This window comes from Hevea brasiliensis, chromosome 17 (assembly GCF_030052815.1).
Source record: "Hevea brasiliensis isolate MT/VB/25A 57/8 chromosome 17, ASM3005281v1, whole genome shotgun sequence".
NCBI lineage: Eukaryota > Viridiplantae > Streptophyta > Magnoliopsida > Malpighiales > Euphorbiaceae > Hevea > Hevea brasiliensis.
In genome coordinates this window covers 10,846,830-10,873,353 of record NC_079509.1, presented here as the reverse complement: position 1 = coordinate 10,873,353, position 26,524 = coordinate 10,846,830, and the positions used below count along the sequence as shown (strand labels likewise).

Genomic DNA, 26,524 nt, shown 5'->3' with positions numbered 1-26,524 from the left:
GGATAAGCTAATTAGAATGGTAAAATTTAAAAATATAAAATAAAATTTAAAATTTAAGATTGGTATTTGAGGAGTTTAAGCTAAATCAAATAATTAACTAAATTAATTAAACTAGATTACCAAAATTTAAATTGAAATTGCTATTTATGAAATTTGGAGGAATTAATCTAAATTCAATAAAAATTAAAGTGATTCTAGAGATAGGGTTTTCAATATTATTTGCATGTGATTTATCCCCAATTTAGACAAACACATGAGAATTTCAATTTTGAGGGAAATCAATTCTTAGTTCTTTGAAACCTCTTTCAAGCATTTCAAAATTGGTATTCATTAAATCAAACCCTGTTTTCACGGTATTTCAAACCTAACAAAAACCCAATTAAAGCTCTAATTGATTTTGAAAAGTCCCCTTAATCCGCTTAGCTTATCTCTAACACCAAGAAAACTAAGTTTATTGCAAAATTATCTATCCCAAACATTCACTTTTCAGTCCATCTGCCAAGTATTAAAACTTAACTTAATGAGAGCCCATTCATCAAGCAAGGCAACAAGCTCACAAGCAATAAATCAAAATGCAACAAATCTCATTTAAATGACTAAATCAGTTCAAAACCACAATACAAAATAATATTTACAAACCCATCTCTAGAATCTCAAATATCTACTCACAAATCATGGTTTCAAGACAAATCCAAGTGTAGAAATGAAGAAATAATGAAAATCTAAGCTAAGGAATAGAAAAACCCAATAAAATGATGAAGGATTAGCTGCTGGAGAATTGCAGAAAATGGCCTCTGCTGCTGCTGCAAAAAATGATTCCCTTGCTCCTCTTCCTCTCCTTCTTTCTTATCAAAAATCTCTCTCTCTTTTTCCTTTTTCTCCCTATGGAAAGAAAGAGATAAAGGAGCTTTTATATGGTTCAGAGGTCTGCCCTAGAATGGGTAAAAAGGTAGAAGATTATAGAGAAAGTGATGTATTAAATCAGGGGAACGAAAATGCCACGTCAGCAAGTTTCAGTAAAACGACACAAGCTGAATCGGTTGTGTTGCGGGTTGTGTCGCGGGTTGTGAAACCTGCTGCCCGAGAAAAACTGCATATCTGACAATCGACACAATCTGTGACACAAGCTGTATCGCAGGTTGTGTCACTTTCGGCCTTTTTAACTCAACTTCAAAATTTTTGCAATTCAACTCTATTTTCTTACAAATGGCTGCTCTGATCAAAATACACCAAATTTCTTCAAATTTAACCTACAAAACAAATAAATTTCAAAAATTAAATTAAGAAGTGTAAAATTATAAAATTGACTAAATATATGCTACTATCTATAGTAATAGATATGAACAAGGGTAAATTATGTGCAAAAATTATACCTAAATGATGATATAAAATGCATGCATCAAAAACCAAGCATATCAAGATTAAATACCACTTCATCAGAGAAGTAGAAAAGGATGAAGAAGTCAAGCTAGTTCATTGTGGTTTAGCAGATCAAATTGCAGATGTTTTGACAAACAGCCCGTCCAAAGCAAGATTTGAAATATTAAGGAGCAGCCTTGGCATTTCCAGTAAAAATGCAAAGGAGGAGTGATGATAGTTCTGACATTTTTGCTATTACATTATGCAGAAATTATATTATTTTCATTAATGTACTTTGTCTAGTTTTTTGGTTTTGGAAGTATGGCTAAGTATGGCCAAATATGTAACACCCCGTTGCATAGCCTAGTATATTTCACTGTTCAGGTGACCGGTGTCGGTCCGGACAATTAAGGAGATTAGAGCCACATTTAAGACAACTTAAGAAGCCATAAACACAAATAATTAGTAATGTTTAATTAGTTAACTATAAATAAGAAAAACAGAACATAAGAGGTTAAACGAGCCGAGAGTTATAGCGATAAGTGACCTCCTCGGGAACGACTGCGAAGTCATTTTAAACTCAAATTCCGAACCGTAAAAAGTGACGCTGCCGTCCTTAGGACCCTTATGAACACAGTGGAAAAGAGAAAACCACGAAAAAGAACTGTTAAGCCAGTCAAATAATTAGGTCAGGGAGCCGGAAGAAATATTGGATTATTTGCAAACCGGGATGAACCGGCGAGGGGCAATTTGGTCAATTGACCCCGAGAGCTGACTCCTGACCTAACTGTCAATTAAAATCGGAGAAAAGAAAATTTCGGAATCGAGAATAAAATTAAAGAACTAATAGAGAAATAAATAGAAAAAAAAAAAGAAAAGGAAAGAGGTTGGAAAAGTCAAAGTTGATGACATCATTAATGATGTCATAAACAAATTTATTAAATATTTATTAAATTTGATATTTATGGTCTTCCATAGCAGAATAAATAAAAGAAACAAAAGAAAAAAAAAATTAAATTCATCATCTTCAAAAGGAAAAACGTGACTCACTCTTCCCTCTCACTTATTTCATCTTCCACCATGGATAAGTCTAACCAAGCTTTTGAAACCCTAAATTAAACATGCTTTCCCTAAAATTCTCCACATGAATTTCATTATTGCATCTTGAAGAGTATAGAAGAAGCATAAGAAAGCAAGAAGAAGGAAGAAGAAGAACAAAAAGTGAAGATTTAAGGTTCACCTAAGGTTAGTATGCTAAACTCTTCATTTATCCATTCAAATGCACATGTGATGGTTGAAAGTGAGCTTAGAACTTGATTTAAATGAAACAAATATGGGGGAAGAATTAAACTGAAATTTTGGGCAGCTTGAGAGGAATATGATTTGCATGGATATGATACATTTGAATGAGTTTAGAAACCTTTCTTGGTTGAATGATTAGTATTAAAACCATTAAGTGTGATTAATTGCAACAAAGTAGTGAAATTGATGAGTTAGGGTTTTAAATGCTAGGGTTGTGAACCAAATTTTGGGAAAAATGCATAAATGGCATGTTGGACTTATTGTGAAGTGAAATAATGGTCAATTATGACCAAATAAGTTGTGTGGGAATTGTTGGAATAAAAATCAAATTCGTAGGTCAATGGTCATGCTGTTGGCAGCATGACCAAACCCACTTTGAAGGACCAAAACTCAAATTTTACAAGTCCAATTGATATGCCACCAATTGGAGATGAAAATAGACATAAAAGAGCACAATTTTCATTAAGGAACCATGGCCAAAAACTGACCAAAACTTGGTGAAACAATTGACCAAAGTGGATTGATTGCAGGCTGCCACTGCACTAAACTGACCAAATGAACAGTAACTGTTTATTTGGTCATAACTCGAGCTAGGTAGGTCAAATTGACCTGAAATTTTACCAGCAATTAGATATGATATAGACCTAAAACTTTCATGAAGAACACCAACCCAAATTAGGCCATTAACCCTTTCAAAATCATTGAGCAAAATTAAATTACTGTACTGAGATTCTGCATAATTTTCATTGAGCAGCAATGTTTGGATGGCTATAACTCTCTCTAGAAAACTCGGATTTAGGCGATTCTTGAACCGATGGAAACCTAAGACATAGTACAACATTTCATATGAAGAAAGTGAGACCAAATTATGAACTTAACTTGGTCAAATTAGTAACAAAATTTGGACCAAAAATCTGCCAGCACTAAAATCTCAGTATGAACAGTACATGTGAACAGTAAACTTATTTTGGCCATAACTTGAGCTACAAAACTCCGATTGGGGTGATCCAAAAATGAGAATACACTTAAGACAATAAGGAACATTTTCTATGAAGGAAGTTTTGTCAAATTCCAACAGTAGATCGACCAATGGAACAGTACAACTTCGGAGAACCAAAACCGAAAATTGGCAATTTTGCCAAAATGACCTAAGCTTTAAACAAATGACCAAAACCAACAAGTTTGGTGACCAAAATGTGGTATGTGGGTGAAGTTAGAGTTCCCATACCCATTAAGCCTTAGAAAGTCAATAATTTGACTTGAATAGTATAGTGAATAGTAACCCGAAACACAAAATTTCGAGAACGTCGAATTTAACACGTTAGAGCTAGGTAAATGTGAAGTTAAGTTTATTTTGGATTTATTTTAAGTTTTAGTACTGAAACATTGGAAAATTTCGTGTTTCAGTGGAAAAGAATACCGGGACAGAACCCGAGGAGTCGAGTCAAGGCCAACAGGCGACTCGTTTGAGGTTTGTGCACAACGTATACTTTTTATAATCATCTTTTACATACTGTTTTGAATAATGTGAAATATTGGATTATGACATTCTTATGATGTTTGATTTAAATTGTGAAAGTTACTGTGTATATTCGAAATGACAATGTTTAGCAAATTGTTAAGATAAGTTTTGAAACCACAGTGTCATGACCATATATTTGAACACCTCACTAGCACGACTAGTGGGGGTAATTAGTTTCGAATTTTGATTCCTTCTCTGGAGAAGTGTTGAGGTGTGCCAGTAGAAGAGGATGTGAATGGATATCCATATATTTGAGCTAGCTAGCCTTGTGATGTGATTTCTCTTTAGCCTCTGGCTATTGAGATTCTATTTGTTTCGAATGGCGTGATCTAACTGTGGGTTTTATGAAATGTGTTTTGATACTTTGAAATGAACTTGGTTTACATGTAAAATCTCACAATGCATGATTGTATTTAATTTTCATGTTTAGCCAAATTTTTGAATGAATGTGCTTTAAGTTTTGCATAAAGATTATTTTAGTATATTTTGCACCACTGAGTCCTAGTACTCAGCGATAGCTTTTATTGCTGTCGCAGATACAGAGACTAGAGGAGCAGCAGACTGAGCTGCTGAGGTGTGTGAAGTCATCAGCTTGAAGCCTTAATGTATAATTTATACACTAACTCTAAATACTTCTTTTGATGTATATATTGCACATAAATGTATGGACATGTAAAAATGGGTCTTGAGCAGCTTGTACACAAATTTGTATGAAGTTTGTAATAAAGTTTAGTTTGTATTTCTTTTGATATAAATTTGTAAGGTTGTGTACAAATTGTTTTGTTTTTAATGAAATATGAATGATATTGATTGATGATTTTGAGAATTATTGAACTTGTGAATCTTGAGAAATTGATTGAGTTGATTGTGAAATCAAGTAGTGGTTGAGAAAAACTTTTAGAAGTGCTTTTACAGTATTCAAGAACGGTTTTCTCAAAATACAGAGGAAACTCACAAAATTTTTATAAAATTTGCGAAAACTAAAATCGCCAAAAATATAAATTAGTTTTAATTTCAACTAAATGTTTTAAACACTTATTAGAAATGCTCACCACTTATCAAAAATAGTAAAATTGTTTTAAAATCCCTAGTAGGGTACTTAATGAGTTATCGGTAGGTGAAGTGCGGTAGTTCATTAGGTATTCTACGATCATGTGATGCCTTACAGAGGGGTAAGGTGTGACATGTTTTAGTGGTATCAGAGCAAGTTTTTGAATTATGTTTTAAATCGTGAATTTGTGTCTTTTCTTTGTTAAGTACAACTGCTCAATGTCCATAATTGTTACATACAGTGCATTACATCATGAATATGAACTAACGGAAGGAAATCTCCATGTGTTACTTGTTCAGGAGATACCCTAACTTCGATCAAATGGAAGAAGGGGATCGCCGCTTGAGCAAATTGCTGAAGCCGAGGCACAAGGGGAAGCCCCACTTTGCGTAATGTTAGTGGGTCACAAAGACCCACAAATGCCGCAGCTTCTGCCTGATTCACAAAGCAGATGGTCGCGATGTTTCAACAAATGGTCAGTATGCCCGCTCAAGCTCCACCCCAACCACTGTGGCACAACCACCGCTCCACCGGACAATATGATAAATTATTGAAGTATGGGGTCTGCAGAATTTAAGGGTACTGTGGACCCTTTAGAGGCAGAGCAATGGCTTGAAAGAATGGACAGAGTGTTTAAGAAATTGCACTGCCCAGATGAGTTGAAGTTTGAATATTCTATGTTGCTACTGCAAGGGGATGCATATGATTGGTGGAAGACCATCCCCACGGCAAGCGTAACCACCGGTCGACTGGGATGACTTCATCGAGAGTTTAGACAGAAATACATCCTGGATGCATATGTTGATCGAAATCGCAAGAATTTTTGAGCTTAAAACTAGGATTTCGTTCAGTGGCGGAGTATGAGAGGGAGTTCTCCTGCCTGAGTCACTATGCGGAGAGTCTCCTTACTACCAGTAAGGCAAGGTGCAAGAGATTTGAAACGGGTTTGAAGCCCCAGCATACGGATGCAAGTTGTAGGATTTCGACACAAGAACTTCTCGAGCTTATGTCTCAAGCACTTGAATTGAGAGAGTTGAAGCGTAAGCAAACCCGGTGAAGGAAAAAGTTGACAAAATAGAAAAAGACAAGATGGAAAAATCAGTTGAGCAGAGTTCTCGTGCTACTCCGAAAGAAAAAGAAGTTTAGTGGACCCAAAGCAGGGTCGAGGTGGCGATTTGGCAGAGGCAGATTTTTCCGGTCGAGACCCCTTCAGTCTAGTCAGCTGCAGGGTTCACATTCGCCCGCCGTGAGACTTGTGGCAAGATTCATAGGGGAATGCTATTGGGCCACCGGAGCCTGTTTTAACTGTGGAGGCAAAGGCCATATGGCTAAAGATTGTACTAGTGCTCCGAGATATGGTCCAGCTCCTACCATCGCCGAGGCATCTATTCGCAGTCCCGCTCCTAGAGGTTCACACAAGGGCGGAGGAAGAGGCAGAGGTAGAGGCACCGCTTCAGCAAAGTGGCACGCTTGGTCAATCAAGACAAGGAAGTGCTTCAACTGCAATCTACGCAATGAAACAAATGAGAAGAAGCCGAGACTTCGATGTGGTAGCCGTACATTCTCTATCTCTCGGTCAATATGTATTTTTATTGTTTGATCCGGTTCAACCCATTCATATGTTAGTGCTAGCATAGTCGGGCTTCACTTGCTGCTCCATGTGTGCAAATGGGTTTTGAAGTGCTAGCAACTAGTCCTTTAGGACAAGAGGTCCGGTCAATGATTTATAGAGACTGTCCTTTGGTGATCCAAAGACATGTTTTCCTGTCCGACTTGATTGAAATGCCCTTCAGAGAGTATGATATCATCTTGGGTATGGATTGGTTAGCCAGGCATCACGTCATGATTGATCAGATCAAGATACACTTTTGGTCTCCCTTTATACGGTGATGTGGTAATACACGGGGAGAGGCATTTACTGCCATCAAACATCATTTCGACTGCATTAGCCAGAAGAATGATCAGAAAGGGGTGTGAAGCATACTTAGCACATGTTATAGACACCCAAGTGGGGAGTCCAGCACTAAGGGACATCCCTACTGTATGTGATTTTCCGGATGTGTTTCCTGATGAATTGCCAGGATTACCTCCAGAAAGAGAGGTGCAGTTTGAGATTGATGTTATGCCTGGTGTGGACCCAATTTCCATAACGCCATATAGAATGGCACCTGCAGAATTGAAAGAGTTAAAAATACAATTACAAGAGTTGCTTGACAAGGGCTTTATTCGCCCTAGTGTGTCACCTTGGGGAGCGCCAGTGTTGTTTGTAAAGAAGAAGGATGGCACTCTCCGGTTATGCATTGATTATCGACAGTTAAATAAGGTGACAATAAAGAACAGATATCCATTACCCCGTATTGATGACTTGTTTGATCAGTTGAGGGGTGCAGCTGTGTTCTCCAAAATTGACCTGAGATCAGGTTATTATCAGCTGAAAGTACAAGAGCAAAGTATTTCTAAAATCGCTTCGTAACCCGCTATGGCCATTATGAATTCCTAGTCATGCCATTCGGTTAACAAATGCTCCTACGCTTTTATGAATCGATGAACACTATCTTCGCACCATACCTCACCGCTTTGTTGTGGTATTCATTGATGATATTTTGGTCTATTCGAGGAATGCAGAAGAGCATGATAGACATCTACGGATTGTACTGCAGACTTTGAGGGAGAAACAGCTATATGCCAAATTATCGAAGTGTGAATTTTGGCTGAAGGAAATATCTTTCTTGGGGCATGTAGTATCAGAAGAGGGTATTAAGGTAGATCCAAGTAAGATTGAAGCTGTCCTTAATTGGAGGCCACCAAGAAATGTCACAGAAATTCGTAGTTTTTTGGGTTTAGCTGGATACTACCGTCGATTTGTGAAGGGATTCTCCATGTTGGCATCTCCATTGACCAAGCTGCTTAGAAAAGATGTAAAATTTCAGTGGACGGATAAATGCCAACAGAGTTTTGATGAATTGAAGAAATGTTTGATCAAGCTCACCCGACTTTACCTACTCCGTAAAGAATATACAAGATATAGTGATGCTTCACAATTGGTTAGGCTGTGTATTGATGCAAGATCGAAATGTCATTGCCTATGCATCACGCCAGCTAAAACCGCATGAGAGGAATTATCCAACACATGATTTGGAGCTTGCAGCTATAGTGTTTGCTCTTAAGATCTGGAGACATTATTTGTATGGGGAGAAATGTTATATCTACACAGATCATAAGAGTTTGAAGTATTTGGGCACCCAGAAAGAGCTGAATTTGAGACAGAGGAGATGGTTAGAGTTAATAAAAGACTATGATTGTCTGATAGACTATCAGCCAAGGAAAGCTAATGTTGTGGCTGACGCCTTAAGTCGCAAGACTATGGCAAGTCTACGAGTTACTCCTTTGTCTTTGGTACATGAGTTGAGATCATTACATGCCAGTTTAGAGATTAATGATGAGGGGCTGACAGCAGTTGCATGGCATGTACAGCCAATGTTGATTGATCGATAAGAATGGTCGCCGTAATGATCGAAGTATCGGTTGATGGAAGAAGTCCGACAGGCAAGAAACCGTAATTCTCAATCGAGATGATGGTTTCATCGTTACACTGTGGCGTAATATGTGTTCCTAATGATGTTGATTTGAGGCGATCATTTTGAAGGAAGCACATGAGTCTCCTTTACCATGCACCCGTGGCACAAAAATGTATAGGGGCTAAAGGAGCATTACTTGTGGATGGGTATGTCAAGAGATGTGGCTGAGTGTGTTTCCTAATGCATTCCTTGTCAGCAAGTAATGGCAGAGCATCAAGTACCAATCGGGTTGTTACATCCACTACCAATGCGTAATGGAAATGGGAAAGGATAACAATGGATTTTGTAATGGGACTTCCGAGGACACGTAAGAGTCATGATGCAAGATATGGGTCATTGTCGCACTAACTAAGTCCGCTCATTTTCCGCCATCCGGATGGACTACGCTTTAGAAAAATTGGCCAAGTTATACATTGATGAGATTGTGAGATCGCATGGAGTGCCAGATCCATCGACGCATGCAGATCCTAGGTTCACTTCTAGATTCTGGGGTAGTCTTCAAAGAGCCCTAGGAACTAGATTGAACTTCAGTACTGCATTCCACCCACAGATAGATGGCCAGTCTGAGAGGGTAATTCAGATCTTGGAGGACATGCTACGGGCTTGTGTGATTGAATATGAAGGCAGTTGGGATACACACTTGCCTTTGATTAAGTTTGCTTACAACAACAGCTACCAATCAAGCATTGGGATGCCTCCATATGAAGCTTTGTATGGCAGAAAATGTAGAACCCCGTTGTGTTGGGATGACATGGGTGAAAGAAAGATGATTGGACCCGAAATTGTTCAACAGACTGAAGAGAAGATTAGGGTGATTAGAGGTTGACTTAAGACTGCATCAGACCGTCAGAAGTCCTACATTGATCTGAAGAGAAGAGATGTTCAGTATGCAGTGGGTGACAGAGTTTTCCTCAAAGTTTCTCCTTGGAAGAGGATTATGAGATTTGGCAGAAAGGGGAAACTAAGTCCTCGTTTCATAGGGTCATATGAGGTTCTGAAAAGAGTGGGTCCTTTGGCTTATCGGTTAGCACTACCTCCAGAGTTAGAGAAGATACATAATGTCTTCCATGTGTCTATGTTGAGGAGGTATCGATCAGACCCATCTCATATACTACCAGTAGAGGAAATTGAAGTGAATCCAGACCTCACATATGAAGAAGAACCCATAGAGATTCTGGCATATGAGGTGAAGCATACTTTAACAAGCAGATACCGTTGGTAAAAGTGCTGTGGAACCATCATTCGGGCCAAGAAGCTACTTGGGAACGAGAGGAGGACATGAGGAGACAACACCCACAGCTGTTCAAAGATTGATACCAGGTAAAAATTTCGAGACGAAATTTATTTAAGGGGGGGAGAATTGTAACACCCCGTTGCATAGCCTAGTATATTTCACTGTTCAGGTGACCGGTGTCGGTCCGGACAATTAAGGAGATTAGAGCCACATTTAAGACAACTTGAGAAGCCATAAACACAAATAATTAGTAATGTTTAATTAGTTAACTATAAATAAGAAAAACAGAACATAAGAGGTTAAACGAGCCGAGAGTCACAGCGATGAGTGACCTCCTCGGAATGATCACAAGTCGCTTTAAACTCAAATTTCAACCGTAAAAGTGACGCCGCCCCTTAGGACCCTTATGAACACAAAGTGGAAAAGAGAAAACCACGAAAAGAACTGTTAAGCCGTCAAATAATTAGGTCGTGAGCCTAAGAAATATTGGATTATTTGCAAACCGATGAACTTACGAGGGGCAATTTGGTCAATTGACCCCGAGAGCTGACTCCTGACCTAACTGTCAATTAAAATCGGAGAAAAGAAAATTTCGGAATCGAAAATAAAATTAAAGAACTAATAGAGAAATAAATAGAAAAAAAAAAAAAAGAAAAGGAAAGAGGTTGGAAAAGTCAAAGTTGATGACATCATTAATGATGTCATAAACAAATTTATTAAATATTTATTAAATTTGATATTTATGGTCTTCCATAGCAGAATAAATAAAAGAAACAAAAGAAAAAAAAAATTAAATTCATCATCTTCAAAAGGAAAAACGTGACTCACTCTTCCCTCTCACTTATTTCATCTTCCACCATGGATAAGTCTAACCAAGCTTTTGAAACCCTAAATTAAACATGCTTTCCCTAAAATTCTCCACATGAATTTCATTATTGCATCTTAAAGAGTATAGAAGAAGCATAAGAAAGCAAGAAGAAGGAAGAAGAAGAACAAAAAGTGAAGATTTAAGGTTCACCTAAGGTTAGTATGCTAAACTCTTCATTTATCCATTCAAATGCACATGTGATGGTTGAAAGTGAGCTTAGAACTTGATTTAAATGAAACAAATATGGGGGAAGAATTAAACTGAAATTTTGGGCAGCTTGAGAGGAATATGATTTGCATGGATATGATACATTTGAATGAGTTTAGAAACCTTTCTTGGTTGAATGATTAGTATTAAAACCATTAAGTGTGATTAATTGCAACAAAGTAGTGAAATTGATGAGTTAGGGTTTTAAATGCTAGGGTTGTGAACCAAATTTTGGGAAAAATGCATAAATGGCATGTTGGACTTATTGTGAAGTGAAATAATGGTCAATTATGACCAAATAAGTTGTGTGGGAATTGTTGGAATAAAAATCAAATTCGTAGGTCAATGGTCATGCTGTTGGCAGCATGACCAAACCCACTTTGAAGGACCAAAACTCAAATTTTACAAGTCCAATTGATATGCCACCAATTGGAGATGAAAATAGACATAAAAGAGCACAATTTTCATCAAGGAACCATGGCCAAAAACTGACCAAAACTTGGTGAAACAATTGACCAAAGTGGATTGATTGCAGGATGCAAATTCACTAAACTGACCAAATGAACAGTAACTGTTCATTTGGTCATAACTCGAGCTAGGTAGGTCAAATTGACCTGAAATTTTACCAGCAATTAGATATGATATATACCTAAAACTTTCATGAAGAACACCAACCCAAATTAGGCTATTAACCCTTTCAAAATCATTGAGCAAAATTAAATTACTGTACTGAGATTCTGCAGAATTTTCATTGAGCAGCAATGTTTGGATGGCTATAACTCTCTCTAGAAAACTCGGATTTAGGCGATTCTTGAACCGATGGAAACCTAAGACATAGTACAACATTTCATATGAAGAAAGTGAGACCAAATTATGAACTTAACTTGGTCAAATTATTAACAAAATTTGGACCAAAAATCTGCCAGCACTAAAATCTCAGTATGAATAGTACATGTGAACAGTAAACTTATTTTGGCCATAACTTGAGCTACAAAACTCCGATTGGGGTGATCCAAAAATGAGAATACACTTAAGACAATAAGGAACATTTTCTATGAAGGAAGTTTTGTCAAATTCCAACAGTAGATCGTCCAATGGAACAGTACAACTTCTGAGAAACAAAACCTAAAATTGGCAAGTTTGCAAAAATGACCTAAGCTTTAAACAAATGACCAAAACCAACAAGTTTGGTGACCAAAATGTGGTATGTGGGTGAAGTTAGAGTTCCCATACCCATTAAGCCTTAGAAAGTCAATAATTTGACTTGAATAGTATAGTGAATAGTAACCCGAAACACAAAATTTCGAGAACGTCGAATTTAACACGTTAGAGCTAGGTAAATGTGAAGTTAAGTTTATTTTGGATTTATTTTAAGTTTTAGTACTGAAACATTGGAAAATTTCGTGTTTCAGGAAAAGAATACCGACAGAACTCCGAGGAGTCGAGTCAAGGCCAACAGCGACTCGTTTGAGGTTTGTGCACAACGATACTTTTATAATCATCTTTTACATACTGTTTTGAATCATGTGAAATATTGGATTATGACATTCTTATGATGTTTGATTTAAATTGTGAAAGTTACTGTGTATATTCGAAATGACAATGTTTAGCAAATTGTTAAGATAAGTTTTGAAACCACAGTGTCATGACCATATATTTGAACACCTCACTAGCACGACTAGTGGGGTAATTAGTTTCGAATTTTGATTCCTTCTCTGGAGAAGTGTTGAGGTGTGCCAAGAGAAGAGGATGTGAATGGATATCCATATATTTGAGCTAGCTAGCCTTGTGATGTGATTTCTCTTTAGCCTCCGGCTATTGAGATTCTATTTGTTTCAATGGCGTGATCTAACCGTGGGTTTTATGAAATGTGTTTTGATACTTTGAAATGAACTTGGTTTACATGTAAAATCTCACAATGCATGATTGTATTTAATTTTCATGTTTAGCCAAATTTTTGAATGAATGTGCTTTAAGTTTTGCATAAAGATTATTTTAGTATATTTTGCACCACTGAGTCCTAGTACTCAACGATAGCTTTATTCTTTGCCGCAGATACAGAGACTAGAGGAGCAGCAGATCGAGCACGAGGTGTGTGAAGTCATCACTTGAAGCCTTCTGTATAATTTATACCCTAATCAGAATACTTCTTTTGATGTATATATTGCACATAAATGTATGGACATGTAAAAATGGGTCTTGAGCAGCTTATACACAAATTTGTATAAAGTTTGTAATAAAGTTTAGTTTGTATTTCTTTTGATATAAATTTGTAAGGTTGTGTACAAATTGTTTTGTTTTTAATGAAATATGAATGATATTGATTGACAGTATTTTGAGAATTATTGAACTTGTGAATCTTGAGAAATTGATTGAGTTGATTGTGAAACTGAAGTAGTGGTTGAGAAAAACTTTTAGAAGTACTTTTTACAGGTATTCGAAGAACGGTTTTCTCAAAATACGAGGAAACTCACAAAATTTTTATAAAATTTGCGAAAAACTAAAATGGCCAAAAATATTAATTAGTTTTAATTTCAACTAAATGTTTTAAACACTTATTAGAAATGCTCACCACTTATCAAAAATAGGAAAATTGTTTTAAAATCCCTTGTAGGGTACTTAATGAGTTATCGGTAGGTGAAGTGCGGTAGTTCATTAGGTATTCTACGGGATCATGTGATGCCTTACAGAGGGGTAAGGTGTGACAAAATATGGCTGTAACACCCCTGATTTTTTATATATTATTATTGGGCTTCGTGTAGGTATCCTCAATTCGCGAAAATTCGACAGTTGTCCGGATCTGTGAATTTCCTACAGCATCACCACCGAAAAGTCTCCGAATTGGATCGAGGTTTTGGCTACCCCACCATTGTCAGGCATCCCGAGCGCGTTCCCGAAATCGGAATCGGCAAAGGTAAACCCGAACCTTGCTTTTTCGTAATTTTCTAGTGCTTAAATAGGATTAAAAATTCATAAAATATTCGTGGTAGCTTAGAAAATTACGATTCTTTTTGCAATAGCTTAGTAATATTTCTAAGGACCACGGGGCAGAGTTTTATAATTTTTAGAGCTTATTTGAGCAGTTTTTGCAAAAATGATCAATTATAAGGACTAAATTGAAATTTTACATATTGTGATGGATGATTGATTTGATGGGCCCAGGAGGGGCTATGTGATATGATTGAGCTGTGGATATATGGATTGTGAGTATAGAAGTGTATTTTGAGCCCTTTTGCAGGTTGGGTAGGTCCTAGGTATAGGGGAGACTCTGCCGGATTTTCGGCACGACTTAGGACGTATTGGTCTTTTTCTTTGTTTGTATTGAGTCAGATTGTATTAAATAAATGTAATATAATTGTCAGGTGAGCCGGGACAGCCTTCTTCCTCCGCCCAGCCGCCACAGTGATTGTCGTCAAGTCTGTGAGTAAAATATTAATTTTAATTGTAATTTCGATATTATTATATGTTCAGCATGTCCATGCATCACTTATATGCATATATTTATGTAGTTAAACTTTAGGCACGATTTATGATGCATTGATAACTGTTAAAGTGCGATGATGTTGTTGTGGTAATTTGGAGCAGTGTGTGTGCGTTGGCGTGCGTGTGATGTGGTGTGGACTATGGATAGGACGGGTAGTCATGGCTTGAGTTCTTCGCTGGGACCCGATCCTTCGAGGGGTAGTCACGGCTTGAGTTCTTCGCTGGGACTCTCGATTTGGTTTATTAAGCGAAAGTCCGGCTTGAGTTCTTCACGGCACCAGTTGGATTTAAGAGAGTCAGATAGGGATCAGCTCCCATATGTTATGATTGATGCTACAGGGTGCGTGAGTGCTCCAAATTACCTTTTTGATGTTATGATGTGAAAATGATATTGATGTTACATTTCACTCTACAGGGTGCATTAGTTTTAGATAGTTATAGAGATTATGGTTAAAATTGATATTTTACTCTCTGAGTCGAACGCTCACTCCTGTTCAATATTTTTTTCAGGCTACAGGAGGATTTTATTTTGGTTAACCTGCTTTTCTCCTTCGCAGGTTGTTTATCAATATTTGTGTAATTTTATTTACTCCTAGAATTTCCGCATGTGTTAGAAGTATTTATTTGATTATGGTCTGTAATATTATTATCATGTTGGACCTGTAAACGTATAATGATATGCATGTTTGATGGATTGGATGAGGGAGCTGAGCTCCCATTTATTTTTATGAGGATATGAGTATGTGGAGGGTGAGCTGAGCTCCCCAATTGAGTATTTATTATGTTTACAGGTCGGGTGAGTCGAAAACTCCCCGTTGGAAAGTCCATTTTATGGCCGGACTCTGTCCGTTTGTTTTCTTGATATTGGGCCCAAATGGGCCTTAGAGTTGGATTAATGAACAGTTAGGCTTACTACGGGCCTCGGGGGCTTTAGGCTGGCCCAGGTCCTAGTGTCGGTCCGGCCCATAGGTTGGGTCGTGACAATGGCTCTCTGTTTTTAGGTAGAAAAGCTGATATAAACAGTAACTAAACGTGTGATGACTGATGCTCCTTTTGTAATGCTATATATGCATATATATTGAATTAATGAAATGTGAGTTTTCTCCACTTCTTTGTCTGAAACAACCTACACTTCCTCACCAAACTTCAGCTGCGGCTTTTTACCTTTTTTGTGCTGCTTGCAACAAAAATAACAAGAACAGGGTACTTGGCAAAACTTGTAAAAAAAGATCCATCCGATTCTGTAGTTCTTGTGGCTGTGGAGCTGTCAGGAATTCAATGCTGCTTGTTACTGCATTTCGTTTTATTCCGGAATGCCTATGAGTTGATCCTGAATTTGACCTTGGCATAGTATTTGGACTAGGATCTGAACTTGGAGTTGTCAAGAACTCAAGGCTGTTTGTTAGTGCTTGCTGTTTTATTCCGGAAACCTAGGAGTTGAACCTGAATTTGACCATGTGCTATGACTTGAAGATTGCACCTGCAAGTGACAATATAGTTCATAAGACACTGGCTAAGAACTATACTGTTACATTGGTTCATCAATCCAGCTAAGAAGCATTCAAAACAAAAAGAATAAAAACCTTGTGATAATTTTAGTTTCACAGATTCAAATGAGACGCCTGTATTCTGAACAAAATGATTCTTTCCTACTTCATATGACCATTTATATTTATTAAACCATCCAAAAGCAAGTGTATTGTTGCAAGATTAGCAGCCACAACATGTAAAAACAACACAATAAAAACTAGCATTTTAGGATATGGAAAATTATCAAATCAGAAAGATTATGAACCATCTACCATAATCTAGTCACTAAACAAAGTTATTAAGGACTTAATGCGATCCCATTTGCCTTCATTGTTAATTAAAAATCATATCAGTAATCCTATGTGAGTGAGATATAAACAAATAGGCCCATCTTTATAATTAGTAACAAGCAGCAATTTTCATACTTAGTATGTGAATTCCCACCTCCATTGGTCTATGATCTCTGCAGAAGTTGGAATTGGATGGTTATTGCAACATGGCCACCTTCCTCCTATGAGCCAGCTCTTTTTGAACAGCAGCCTCCACTGACATAATATTTACTCCCCTCAAATCAGCCATTTCTCTATCAATTATATCCTCTTTGGACTATCCTGATTTAAACTTGTCATTTCTCTATCAATTATATGCTCTTTGGACTATCCTGATTTAAACTTGTCAGTCCTCAATGCCACACTGTTGTCCAAGAAAGCCTAAACACCACAGCATACTTCCAAAAAGCATATTTCAAAACTGGAATATAGAAAAACAAGCACAATTATCTAGCAGTATAAAATTTGCCAATGTTGTCGACTAAAATGTTAGTGAGAAAGCTTTCAAGTCAGTGGAGTAGACTATTGCAGTAAACCAGTTTTGTGATGGTTAAGGCAATAACAGATACAAAGCACAATAACAAGCTCAAATTTAAGAGCAATTAATTTAGACTGAAACCAAGAAAATGGTACTTAAAGATTGGTAAACAAGGTGAAACAAGTACACAATCTGTCACTGAAACCCTAAAGTAAGACACACTCTCAATCCAACAAGAATTTTGACATGCACTTTCAAGACTATCAGTAAGGAAGCAAAATACTGCCAGGAGAGAAAATGACAGATAAGACAGAAAAACACCCTCCACATTGAGAAAGTAAATGCCTAAAAAATGTCAAAAATTAGAAGCAGATTGTGCTTACCCACATCAAGAAAGAAGTTCAAAGCACTCTTTTAATAACATCAAAAATAAATAGAATCTCAGCGAGTAATTCTTCCCTACAGATTGCATAGAATCATTGCAAAAACATTAAAAAATATATATATATATATATATCTCTTTTCAATTCTGTGAATGAAAAATGCTTGTTTACAAGAAGAATGATCAGATAAACGAAAATCTGTCTACTATATATATCTGTGTGGAAATAATTTAACAACCTATGGACACTTTTCTTTCCATCTGAACATTAAATTAGAATAAGGGAGGAGGAGAAGAGCCATAAATGAAATCCCTCCTGGTGCCTGAAATCTTTATCAGCATAGCTACTACCTCCTTCATGTTTGGTCTAGCCTGGGGTGCCTCTGCAGTGCATCTTATTCCAATCCTCAGTAACTCACACATCTCCACTGCTCCCTCTGCTAATCCAGACCCCAAAAGCATAACTGGTATCACTGCTCTGCCTACTTCATTTTGCACATTTCCCAGTACCCGTCTAGCCCATTCTACCAGACATTCTTCCCCACCGTCCACAGCTCGCCTTCCTGTTGCCAGTTCCATTGTCAATACCCCAAAGCTGTATACGTCACCTTTTGTAGTAGCTTGCCAAGTTTGCCCATATTCTGGTGCAACATACCCAATCGTGCCAGCCACTATTGTGCTCACATGGCTATCTCCAGCATCAACAAATCTTGCTAGTCCAAAATCTGTGACTCTTGCCTTACCATCTTTGTCTAGCAGAACATTACTAGCCTTGACATCACGGTGCACAATTGCAGGATAGCACTCATGGTGCAGAAATACTAATGCTTGCGCTACATCTATCGCTATATCAATACGTCTCCTCCATGTTAGCCTCATTCTATCCGATACAAGATCCTCCAAGCTTCCACCTTCCATGTACTCATAAACCAATATTTTCTCTGAACCATCAAGGCACCACCCATAAAGTGTTACAAGATTTGGATGTGGCCAGCCAAAGCCATTCCCACTTAGGACTTCCATTTCAGCTCGAAACTCTCTTTCAGCTTCAGTACCTTCCCTTTGCAGCTTCTTAACTGCTACTTGTATTCCATCAGGCAATAAACCTCGATACACCGTTCCAAATCCTCCCTTCCCAATGATTCTGCTCTCTGAAAAATTACCTGTTGCCTTCAAAATGTCAGCATGAGTGAATGTTGTTTTGTCCAAACGGATGACCTTAATCGTATCTGACAACCATGGAGATGAGCCGCCTGAACTTGATGCCAAGTCATGCCGGTATTTGGTTTCTTGCAAGAGATATGCGGGTGATTCTGGTGGACTTTTCCCTAAAATCCACACTACAATTGGCAGAACTCCGCAGACTAAGAAAGCTAGAATCAGTGTTAAGGACGCCAAAAGTCCAGCCCACCTTATATGGTCTCTCCTATTGAGGTCAGTCTTCCTATCTTTGGGTGGGAAATCCGATGAATCGTTGATAAATTTTGGAAGGACCAAGAGTGGATCACCAAAGTAAGAATCTTTTTCAAAAGTAGCCAATTGTCCAGTTGATGGGATAACACCAGAAATCAATGGATTGTATGAGATATTGAACTTGCTAAGCTCATTCAAGTCGTTCAAGATTACAGGAAAGGTGCCAGAGATATTGTTGTAAGACAAATCAAGATTCTGTAAGCATCTGATATTCCCAATTTGATTTGGAATTTCACCAGAAAATCCATTCTTGCTGAGGTTTAGCACTACAAGTGGCAACTGTCCAATCTGTGGAGGGATTGTCCCATTAATCTCATTGGAACCCAAATGCAATAAACTGAAGCTCTTCATCTTGCCAATGTTTTGAGGGACCACACCAGAAAGCTGGTTTCCGCTTAGTTGAAGATAACCTGAGATTGAAAGCGTTCTCACTGTAGAGCCTGCAGCACACACAGGGAAAAGGCCAAACCCTCTAAGTATCCTATCCCATATGCTTCTGCAACTCTTACGTGTGAGGATGGTATATACAAAACTGAATGGAGGATAGTCTGCTGGAATCCATCTCTTCATTGCTAAACACTCTCCAGACCCAGCGATTATGCCTTCATTCTGCTGATTTGACTGGAACGTTGGTGCGGGATTGCTGCCCATGTTCACCAGTTCAGCTGGGATATTCCCAGAAAGCTTGTTGTTGGCAAGGTTTAACCACAACAAGCTGCCGCAGTTTCCCAGTTCTCGAGGAATTTCACCTGTTAGAGAATTGTTGGCAAGCATTAACCACAAGAGTGAACTCAAGTTTCCAAGTGAAGTTGGTATAGATCCAATCAGGCTGTTGAAGGATAGATCAAGAGCTTGGAGTTTTGCCAATTTTCCATAATCTTGAGGTATGCTGCTATTGAACTGATTATAAGCAAGGATCAAGTATTTCAAGCTTGGCATTTGAGAGATTTCAACAGGTAATGGACCTGAGAAATTGTTGTAGCTCAAGTCTAATCGAACAACATTGGGTAGCCTGAGAATACCCGAAGAATGTAAGCCACCAGTATATGAATTTCCGTGTAATACCAGAAACTTCACCTGTTTGAATCTCCCAAAAATCTGCTGTATATTACCTCCAAAATTGTTTCTGCTCAAATCCAAAAAAGCCAAACTACTCAAGTTCAAAAGAGACACTGGAATCACCGGAGAAAAACTGTTGTTTCCCAAGAACAAAGCTTCAAGACCAGAAATCGATCCTATCTCAGATGGAATTTGTCCAGTGAATTTGTTTCCCCACGCATTCAAAATTTTCAAATTCCTACAATTCGAGATCTCCTTTGGAAACTGACCAGTGAAATTGTTTTCTGACAGGTCGAAAATTTCCAGACTACAATTCTCGGCAATACTTGACCCCATAACTTCTCCACTAAGAAAATTCTCAGATACTGAAAATTCCTTGAGCCTCGAAAAACCACTCCATGTCCCCCCACTGAAAAAATTCGAGCTCAAATCAAGGTGCTGCAAACTCGAGCAGCCATCAAAGCAATTATCAATCCTACCGGTGAAATTATTTGCCGAAATATTTGCCACAACCAACTTGTTACAAATTGCTCGAAAGCTGGTCTGAATTTCCCCGAAAATCCTATTCACAGACAAGTCCAGAGTTTGCAAATTACTCAATCCAGTCAGGTTGAGCTCCCCATCCAGCATATTGTGTGAGAGATTGAGATAAACCAAGTTTTGGCAGTTGCTCAAGTCATTAGGAATTGAACCCCTGATATAGTTTTGAGAAAGATCGAGGTGAGAAAGAGCAGTCAGCAAAGAGAAGTTGTTATACGAGTCTCCAGAAATGTTGTTGTTTGTAAGGTTGATGCCAGTAACCCTTGAGCCAGAGCCATCATCCGTGCAAATGATTCCAGACCAGTTGCAGGGGTTTGTGTTGAGCTGATCCCATTGTGAGTATTGTCCTCGGTTTATTGGGTTCTTCTCTTCCAGAAATGACTTGAGGTTCAGCAGGACTTTCCTGTCTGTGTCTAGAGAATCTCCGGCAACCACTGTACCTGCAACAATTTAAATAACAAAAACCAAGATCCCAGTTAACAGAATCTTCCTCGAAGAGTGAAACTAAGATTCCCACAAAATTTTCAGGGAGTTTGGGATTCTAAAAAAGAAGTTATCATTGGAAACTGGTAACAACATTAGTAATATTAAAACCAACAAATTTAAAAACTATAAAATCATCATCTAACAGGAGGAAATAAAAATAAGGAAAAGAAATCTAAAAAAAATACCATAGAATGGTACCTGTAATCAAGATTAAGAAGACGAAGAATACAGCATGGGAGAAATCGGTTTCGTCTTCTGGCATGATCAATCTTGATAAACCACCTTCCTTCTTCTTCTTCTTGTATATATGTTCTTTGTTCTTGTTGTCGTGGATAGAGAATATTACTGTTCCTGCTTTACAATCCCATCAAGAATAATAGTGGGCTACAAGCAAATGGAGCTATAAACATACAAAAATATGTTAAAATTGAAGGCACTCGAATGTCGTTGAGGTACAAGGCCTGCAGTTAGAGCAACCCAAACTTGAAAGATATGTTTGCTTCCTCTATTTCTTTTTCTTTTTCTTTTAAATTTTTGTAAATAAATTCGCAAACAAGGTGATGTAATATTGATTAATTAATGTAATGGCGTCTTGTCGTGAAACAGTTGTGGAGCTTTGATTTTGTGATGGAATATGATGTGCAGTTTAGTGGTGGGAAAGAAGGAAGAGGCTTTGGAGCAAATCATGGGCCAGTGAGCCGCCCTTGTTGACCGGTTCACGTCTGTTTCGGCCATGGGTTTGACCCAAATATGCCAATGCCAAGCCAGGAGCAACCTTACATTTTTCAATTATTATTATTATTTTATAAATAAATAATAATTCAAACAATGAATTTGAGAAAAGAAAATTTAGTAAGATTTTCGATTATAATGTTTCATAAAGTTTAGAATTCGCATTAATTGATATAATGCTTAGTATTAATTTTTTGATAGTATCGAGGATTTCATTAGAATTACAATATTTAGATTTTGAATATAAATAAATAAATATATATATATATATATCAGATAATACAAAAAATAAAAAGAATTATTAAATATACCCAATATTTTTATTTTTTTCTTATAAAGCATATGAAATTTACTTCTCAAATTAAAAAATTAATTAATTTTTATTTTTATTTTTAATATTTTCATTATATTTAAAATTTTTTCATAAAATAAATATGATAATTTAAAAAATTATATAATATTTATAATTAAAAATATCTTAAATTAAATTACATGCATTAATATTAATAAATTATTTCTAAAAAATTAGTATAAAACATTTATGGGGAAGATGGAACCGACGTAACATTTAAGTGTTGGATGAAGAACATGACTATCTCGTGACTGGAATACATAGCCCAAACTTGAGCGAACCAAATAATAATAATAATAATAATAATAATTTTTTAACACTATTTTCGTCAAATCAATTTAACACAAATTTTAATATCATTTTATGGCTGCTATATAATATAATAAATATATAATATTAAAAATTTAAATCTTTGAATTCTTAATTTCTTTGAAACATACAGTTTAAAGATAATTGCCCATCTTGTACGTGGTGGTTTCTTGCCCAACAATTTTTTTTTTTTAATTATAATAAAATGTGATCATGTGAAATTTAAGTCCAGTCTTCTGCGACGAAGTTTCGGCCATGGAAGGCAAGGGGTGGAAGGGTTTTGGTTTCTTACATTAATCCAAGAAGGCAACATCGTCAACGTTAGAGCACTTTTGTCTCCTTTGCGCAAATATAAAATTTGAGAAAATGTGTTTAATTGCCGACCATGATGAGATCATAGCATGAGAATTTTTTTAAAAAATAAAGATTGAAAAATGCGGAGAAGACTTTATTTTTCTATTATAAAATAAGTATTTAATTATTAAAATATTAACTAAAAATATTGTATTATATTAGACGATCCTCCTAATTTAATTAATTAAGAAAAATTATTAATCTCATTACTCATTTAATTAATTAAGGAAAATGCTCATTAAACCGTTTGTAAAATGATAATTAAGTGCCATGCGTACGGTAATGACACAGCCACAATGAACTCAAGTTGCACGTTTAGAAATTTCGACGAAACTTCATTTTAATTAATTATTATATATTTTTTAATAAAAAAACTGAAAAGTAAAAATTCAAACATAAGTCTAGAGTAATATATATTTAAATATTAAAATAAATAAATTAAATAAATAATTAATTAATATATGCTGCTTTTGAGTAATACGATGATTAATTAATTATTTTAAGTTCGAAATTAAATTTATGCATTTGAAGAAATAATTTGTTAAATATTTTAAATTATAAAATGAATATCTAATTAAATTTTAAATTATATTAATTAAAAATATATTGTTTTAGATTAATTTAATGTATTCATAGTCATTATCATAAATTATAACTTAATATAATCAAACTTTAATTAATAAGGATGAGAAAAAATTCATTAACCTGTTTGAATAATTTGTTAAATTGTTTCAGGTATTTTTCAAGAAATTATTAACAGGTGGGTCTGCCTATAATCTCAAGGGGGAGATTTTTAAGAACAGGCAATTGTTAATTTATGGGGAAATTGTGGCTAATGACATTGAGAAGGCTGTTTTGGCAGTTTTAGTTAAATGCCGTGTAAACTAATCAAATCTCAATAGCTATCATTAATTTTAAGGGGTTGTAACAGAGTTATTAAATTTTTTAAACTTCAAAAATTATGTAAATAAATTTTTTTTTTTTTACTTTTAATAACAGATTTACAAAATAATACATTGATATGAACAGTTTAGAATAGTAGTGATGTGGATGATAGTGGCAAAATCAATTATTATTTTTCCTACAGATTAATCATGAAAGAATCTCAATAACATGGAATAAGGAAGTATCAAATATATAGTAGTTGATTAGAGGATTTTACCTTTGAAAAATAACAATAATTATCCACGTCAATGTTGTTTTAGATTATCCACGCCAATGTTGTAAACTAGCTATTAGGGTTAAAAGAATTTTATTTTGCAAAATTTCACACTCTAGATAATTTTATATTACATTATTAAGTTTAAGGATATTTATGTTACAAATTTTAAAATTCAGAGATAACTCTTAAAATTTATCTCAGATTAAAAAATAATTAGTGATAGTGGTCAGAAGGTGCTCTAAAATTTTTATTTTTATTTATTTGATAGTTAACTTTAATTATAATTCAAACTCAAAATCTTCTAATCCTAAAAGTTGTTGTAATAATTTAGTTTTTATTTTTATTTTTACATTATCTGTCTCAATTCAATAATTATCTAATATTTTCATCTTTATTTCTTATATAGTCTCTTTATTTTTTAAGTCTTAGAGAGATTAAATAATTATTTTTTTCTAAAATTTATTATTTAGGTATGAAAGTAAAATTAATTTTGAAAGGGTTGGAATTGAAACTCTCCATCGCGTGGGATTAAAATTTAGACAATAAGATAAATAATGGAATATTATTTTTTGGTGTTGAAAATGTAAATAAATGAATAAATGCATGAAACCCTTTAACTCAATTACATTACAATTTATAATTTCTACTTTTGTAATACCCTCACTGTAGCCATTTCGTATATTCTATTGTTCAGGTGACTAGTGTTGGTCCGGACAGCTAGAACGTCTGGAAAAATATTTAGATTAGAGTGAGGAGTCATAAATAACTCAAATAATTATAAGAAAAATTTAGGAAAAATTTTAGAAATAAAATATAACCAAGTTAAATGAGCCGGTGCCCTAGTGATGGGAAATCCAGTGGGAAGTTGCGGTGTTCGCAGTTATAAGCCTTAAACCCGGGAGAAAATTTATGAAATAATTTTTGGGACTCTAAAGAAGAGTCATTGAGATTTCTATGACATTAGGATGCCAAGAAAAGGCTTAGAAAATTTTTTCAATTGGTACAGATAATTTTGGCTCAATAAGTAAAATGGAGGGCATTTTGGTCATTTCGTCTTCAGAGATAATTTTTTGCCGACTTGTCCAGTTAAGTAAATAATTATTATGACATAAAATGTGAATAAATATTGCTAAAAATTTAATTGAAAATGAATAGAAAATAAAAGGAAAGAAAATAAAGGAAATTTGGAATTGTGACATCATAATGATGTCATTTAAAATCACCCACCAATCATATTTAGATAAACACTTATTAAACTATTGAAAAGAGACAAAATTGACCCAAATTTCTGTTGTCTTCTTCATTTTGTTCAGCTGGCCAAGACCCACTTATTTCTTCCTCCATTGATTTCTTCATTCAAAGCTTTGATTCCCACCCCATTTCACTATAAAATCTCTTACTCTCTTCACAAAAACTTATCCTCATACTTAGTGCAAGCTTTGGACAGCAAAAAAAAAGGAAGAAATTGAAGTTTTGAAGTTTTGAAAAGTGACTAAGTCAAGGTTAGTGCCACTTTTGTTTATTTTTTTCTTATATTCCTTGTGACAACATTAATTTAAGCTAGAAAATGTGAAATTTGAAGAAAAATAGGCATGTTAAAGTCCCTTTAAAATTTCGGCAGCCATGAAAATTTTAGTGTAGTGATGAATTTCTTTGATTTAAAGGAGTGTATAGGCTGCCGTTGATGTAAATGTATCACTTCAATTATTAATTTATGAGTTTGGTGTAAGAAATTGGAACTTAGCAAAATTTAGGGCTAGGGTTTGGGCAACAAATTATGATTTTGCTCATGTATTTGTGAAAGAAAATTCTAATGGTCAATTAATGACCATTTGGTTGTATTTGAGTAGGAATTGAAGTGAATTGTGCCATGGGAATTGAAGGTAGAGGTGCTGCCTTGAGTGACCTGCAGGGCTAGGTGTGAGTCCAGTAAGGTTGAATAGCTTTAACTTGAGTTGTGTAGGTTCAATTGGTGTAAGGCCAATTAGACATGAAATTAGACACATAATGGCACAACTTTGATGAAGGAACCCTGTCCAGAAAATAAATTTATGATGCCCTAAAAATTGACCAAATTTGGGTAACACCAATTTTGCTTGGGCAAAATGACCAAATGAACAGTGTTCATTCATTTGGTCATAACTCAGTGTAGAAAGGTCCAATTGACATGAAATTTATATCAATGAAAAGCTTAGACAATTTAGAACAACTTTAATTTAGAACACAAACTCAAATTCTGGACTTAACTAAATGAAATTGCTAGCTAAAATTGAACTACTAAATCTGTTAGAACCAAAAATTGCCTAAAAATTCTGGGTAAAGGCAATCTGACCAGTTGTGGTGAAATAGCCATAACTTGAGATAGAAAACTCCAAATGGGGTGATTCAAAAAGTGAAATATAACTAGACACAATAAAAAACAACTTTGATTGAGAACACTTGGCCAAATTCTCACTGTAGAATGGTCTAATGGAATAGTGAACTCTAGCACCCAAAACTAAAAATTTTGATTTATACTCCATTGCAGTGATTGGCAACTAATGCCAACACTTTTGAGAACCAAAATGTGGTAAATCTATGTGATTAAAACTCATGTAATTATTATATATGAAAAAGTCAATATTTTGACTTAAATAATTAAATGAATAGTAACCTTACATGTTAAGTACAAATATTCAAGAAATAACTTTTTAATATACCCTAGTAGGCCTAGTGTGATTGGTTTGGATAGATT

At 35.7% G+C, this 26,524-nt stretch overlaps 1 protein-coding gene and 1 long non-coding RNA gene across 2 annotated transcripts; one reads left to right on the top strand and one right to left on the bottom strand.

The window, feature by feature from the left end:
* Window positions 1-563: 563 nt before the first annotated feature.
* Window positions 564-21,458, bottom strand: LOC110635682 (probable LRR receptor-like serine/threonine-protein kinase At1g74360). The gene is made up of 4 exons (XM_021785111.2): window positions 21,080-21,458; window positions 16,579-20,835; window positions 15,769-16,084; window positions 564-1,250 (listed from the first exon to the last, which is right to left on the bottom strand). The coding sequence occupies exons 1-2, from the start codon at window positions 21,141-21,143 to the stop codon at window positions 17,597-17,599; spliced, it is 3,303 nt and encodes a 1,100-aa protein (XP_021640803.2). The 5' UTR covers window positions 21,144-21,458; the 3' UTR covers window positions 564-1,250; window positions 15,769-16,084; window positions 16,579-17,596.
* On the top strand, window positions 14,202-15,256 carry LOC131175369 (uncharacterized). The gene is made up of 2 exons (XR_009145495.1): window positions 14,202-14,541; window positions 15,115-15,256. It is a non-coding gene; the product is annotated as an uncharacterized LOC131175369 (long non-coding RNA).
* Window positions 21,459-26,524: the final 5,066 nt, after the last annotated feature.

Bases quoted from the DNA above. Each gene is read 5' to 3' on its own strand.
- LOC110635682 (XM_021785111.2), bottom strand. From the start codon at position 21,143: ATGCCAGAAGACGAAACCGATTTCTCCCATGCTGTATTCTTCGTCTTC. The intron at 20,836-21,079 runs GTACCATTCTAT...AAATTGTTGCAG, and splicing joins CTTCTTAATCTTGATTACAG to GTACAGTGGTTGCCGGAGAT.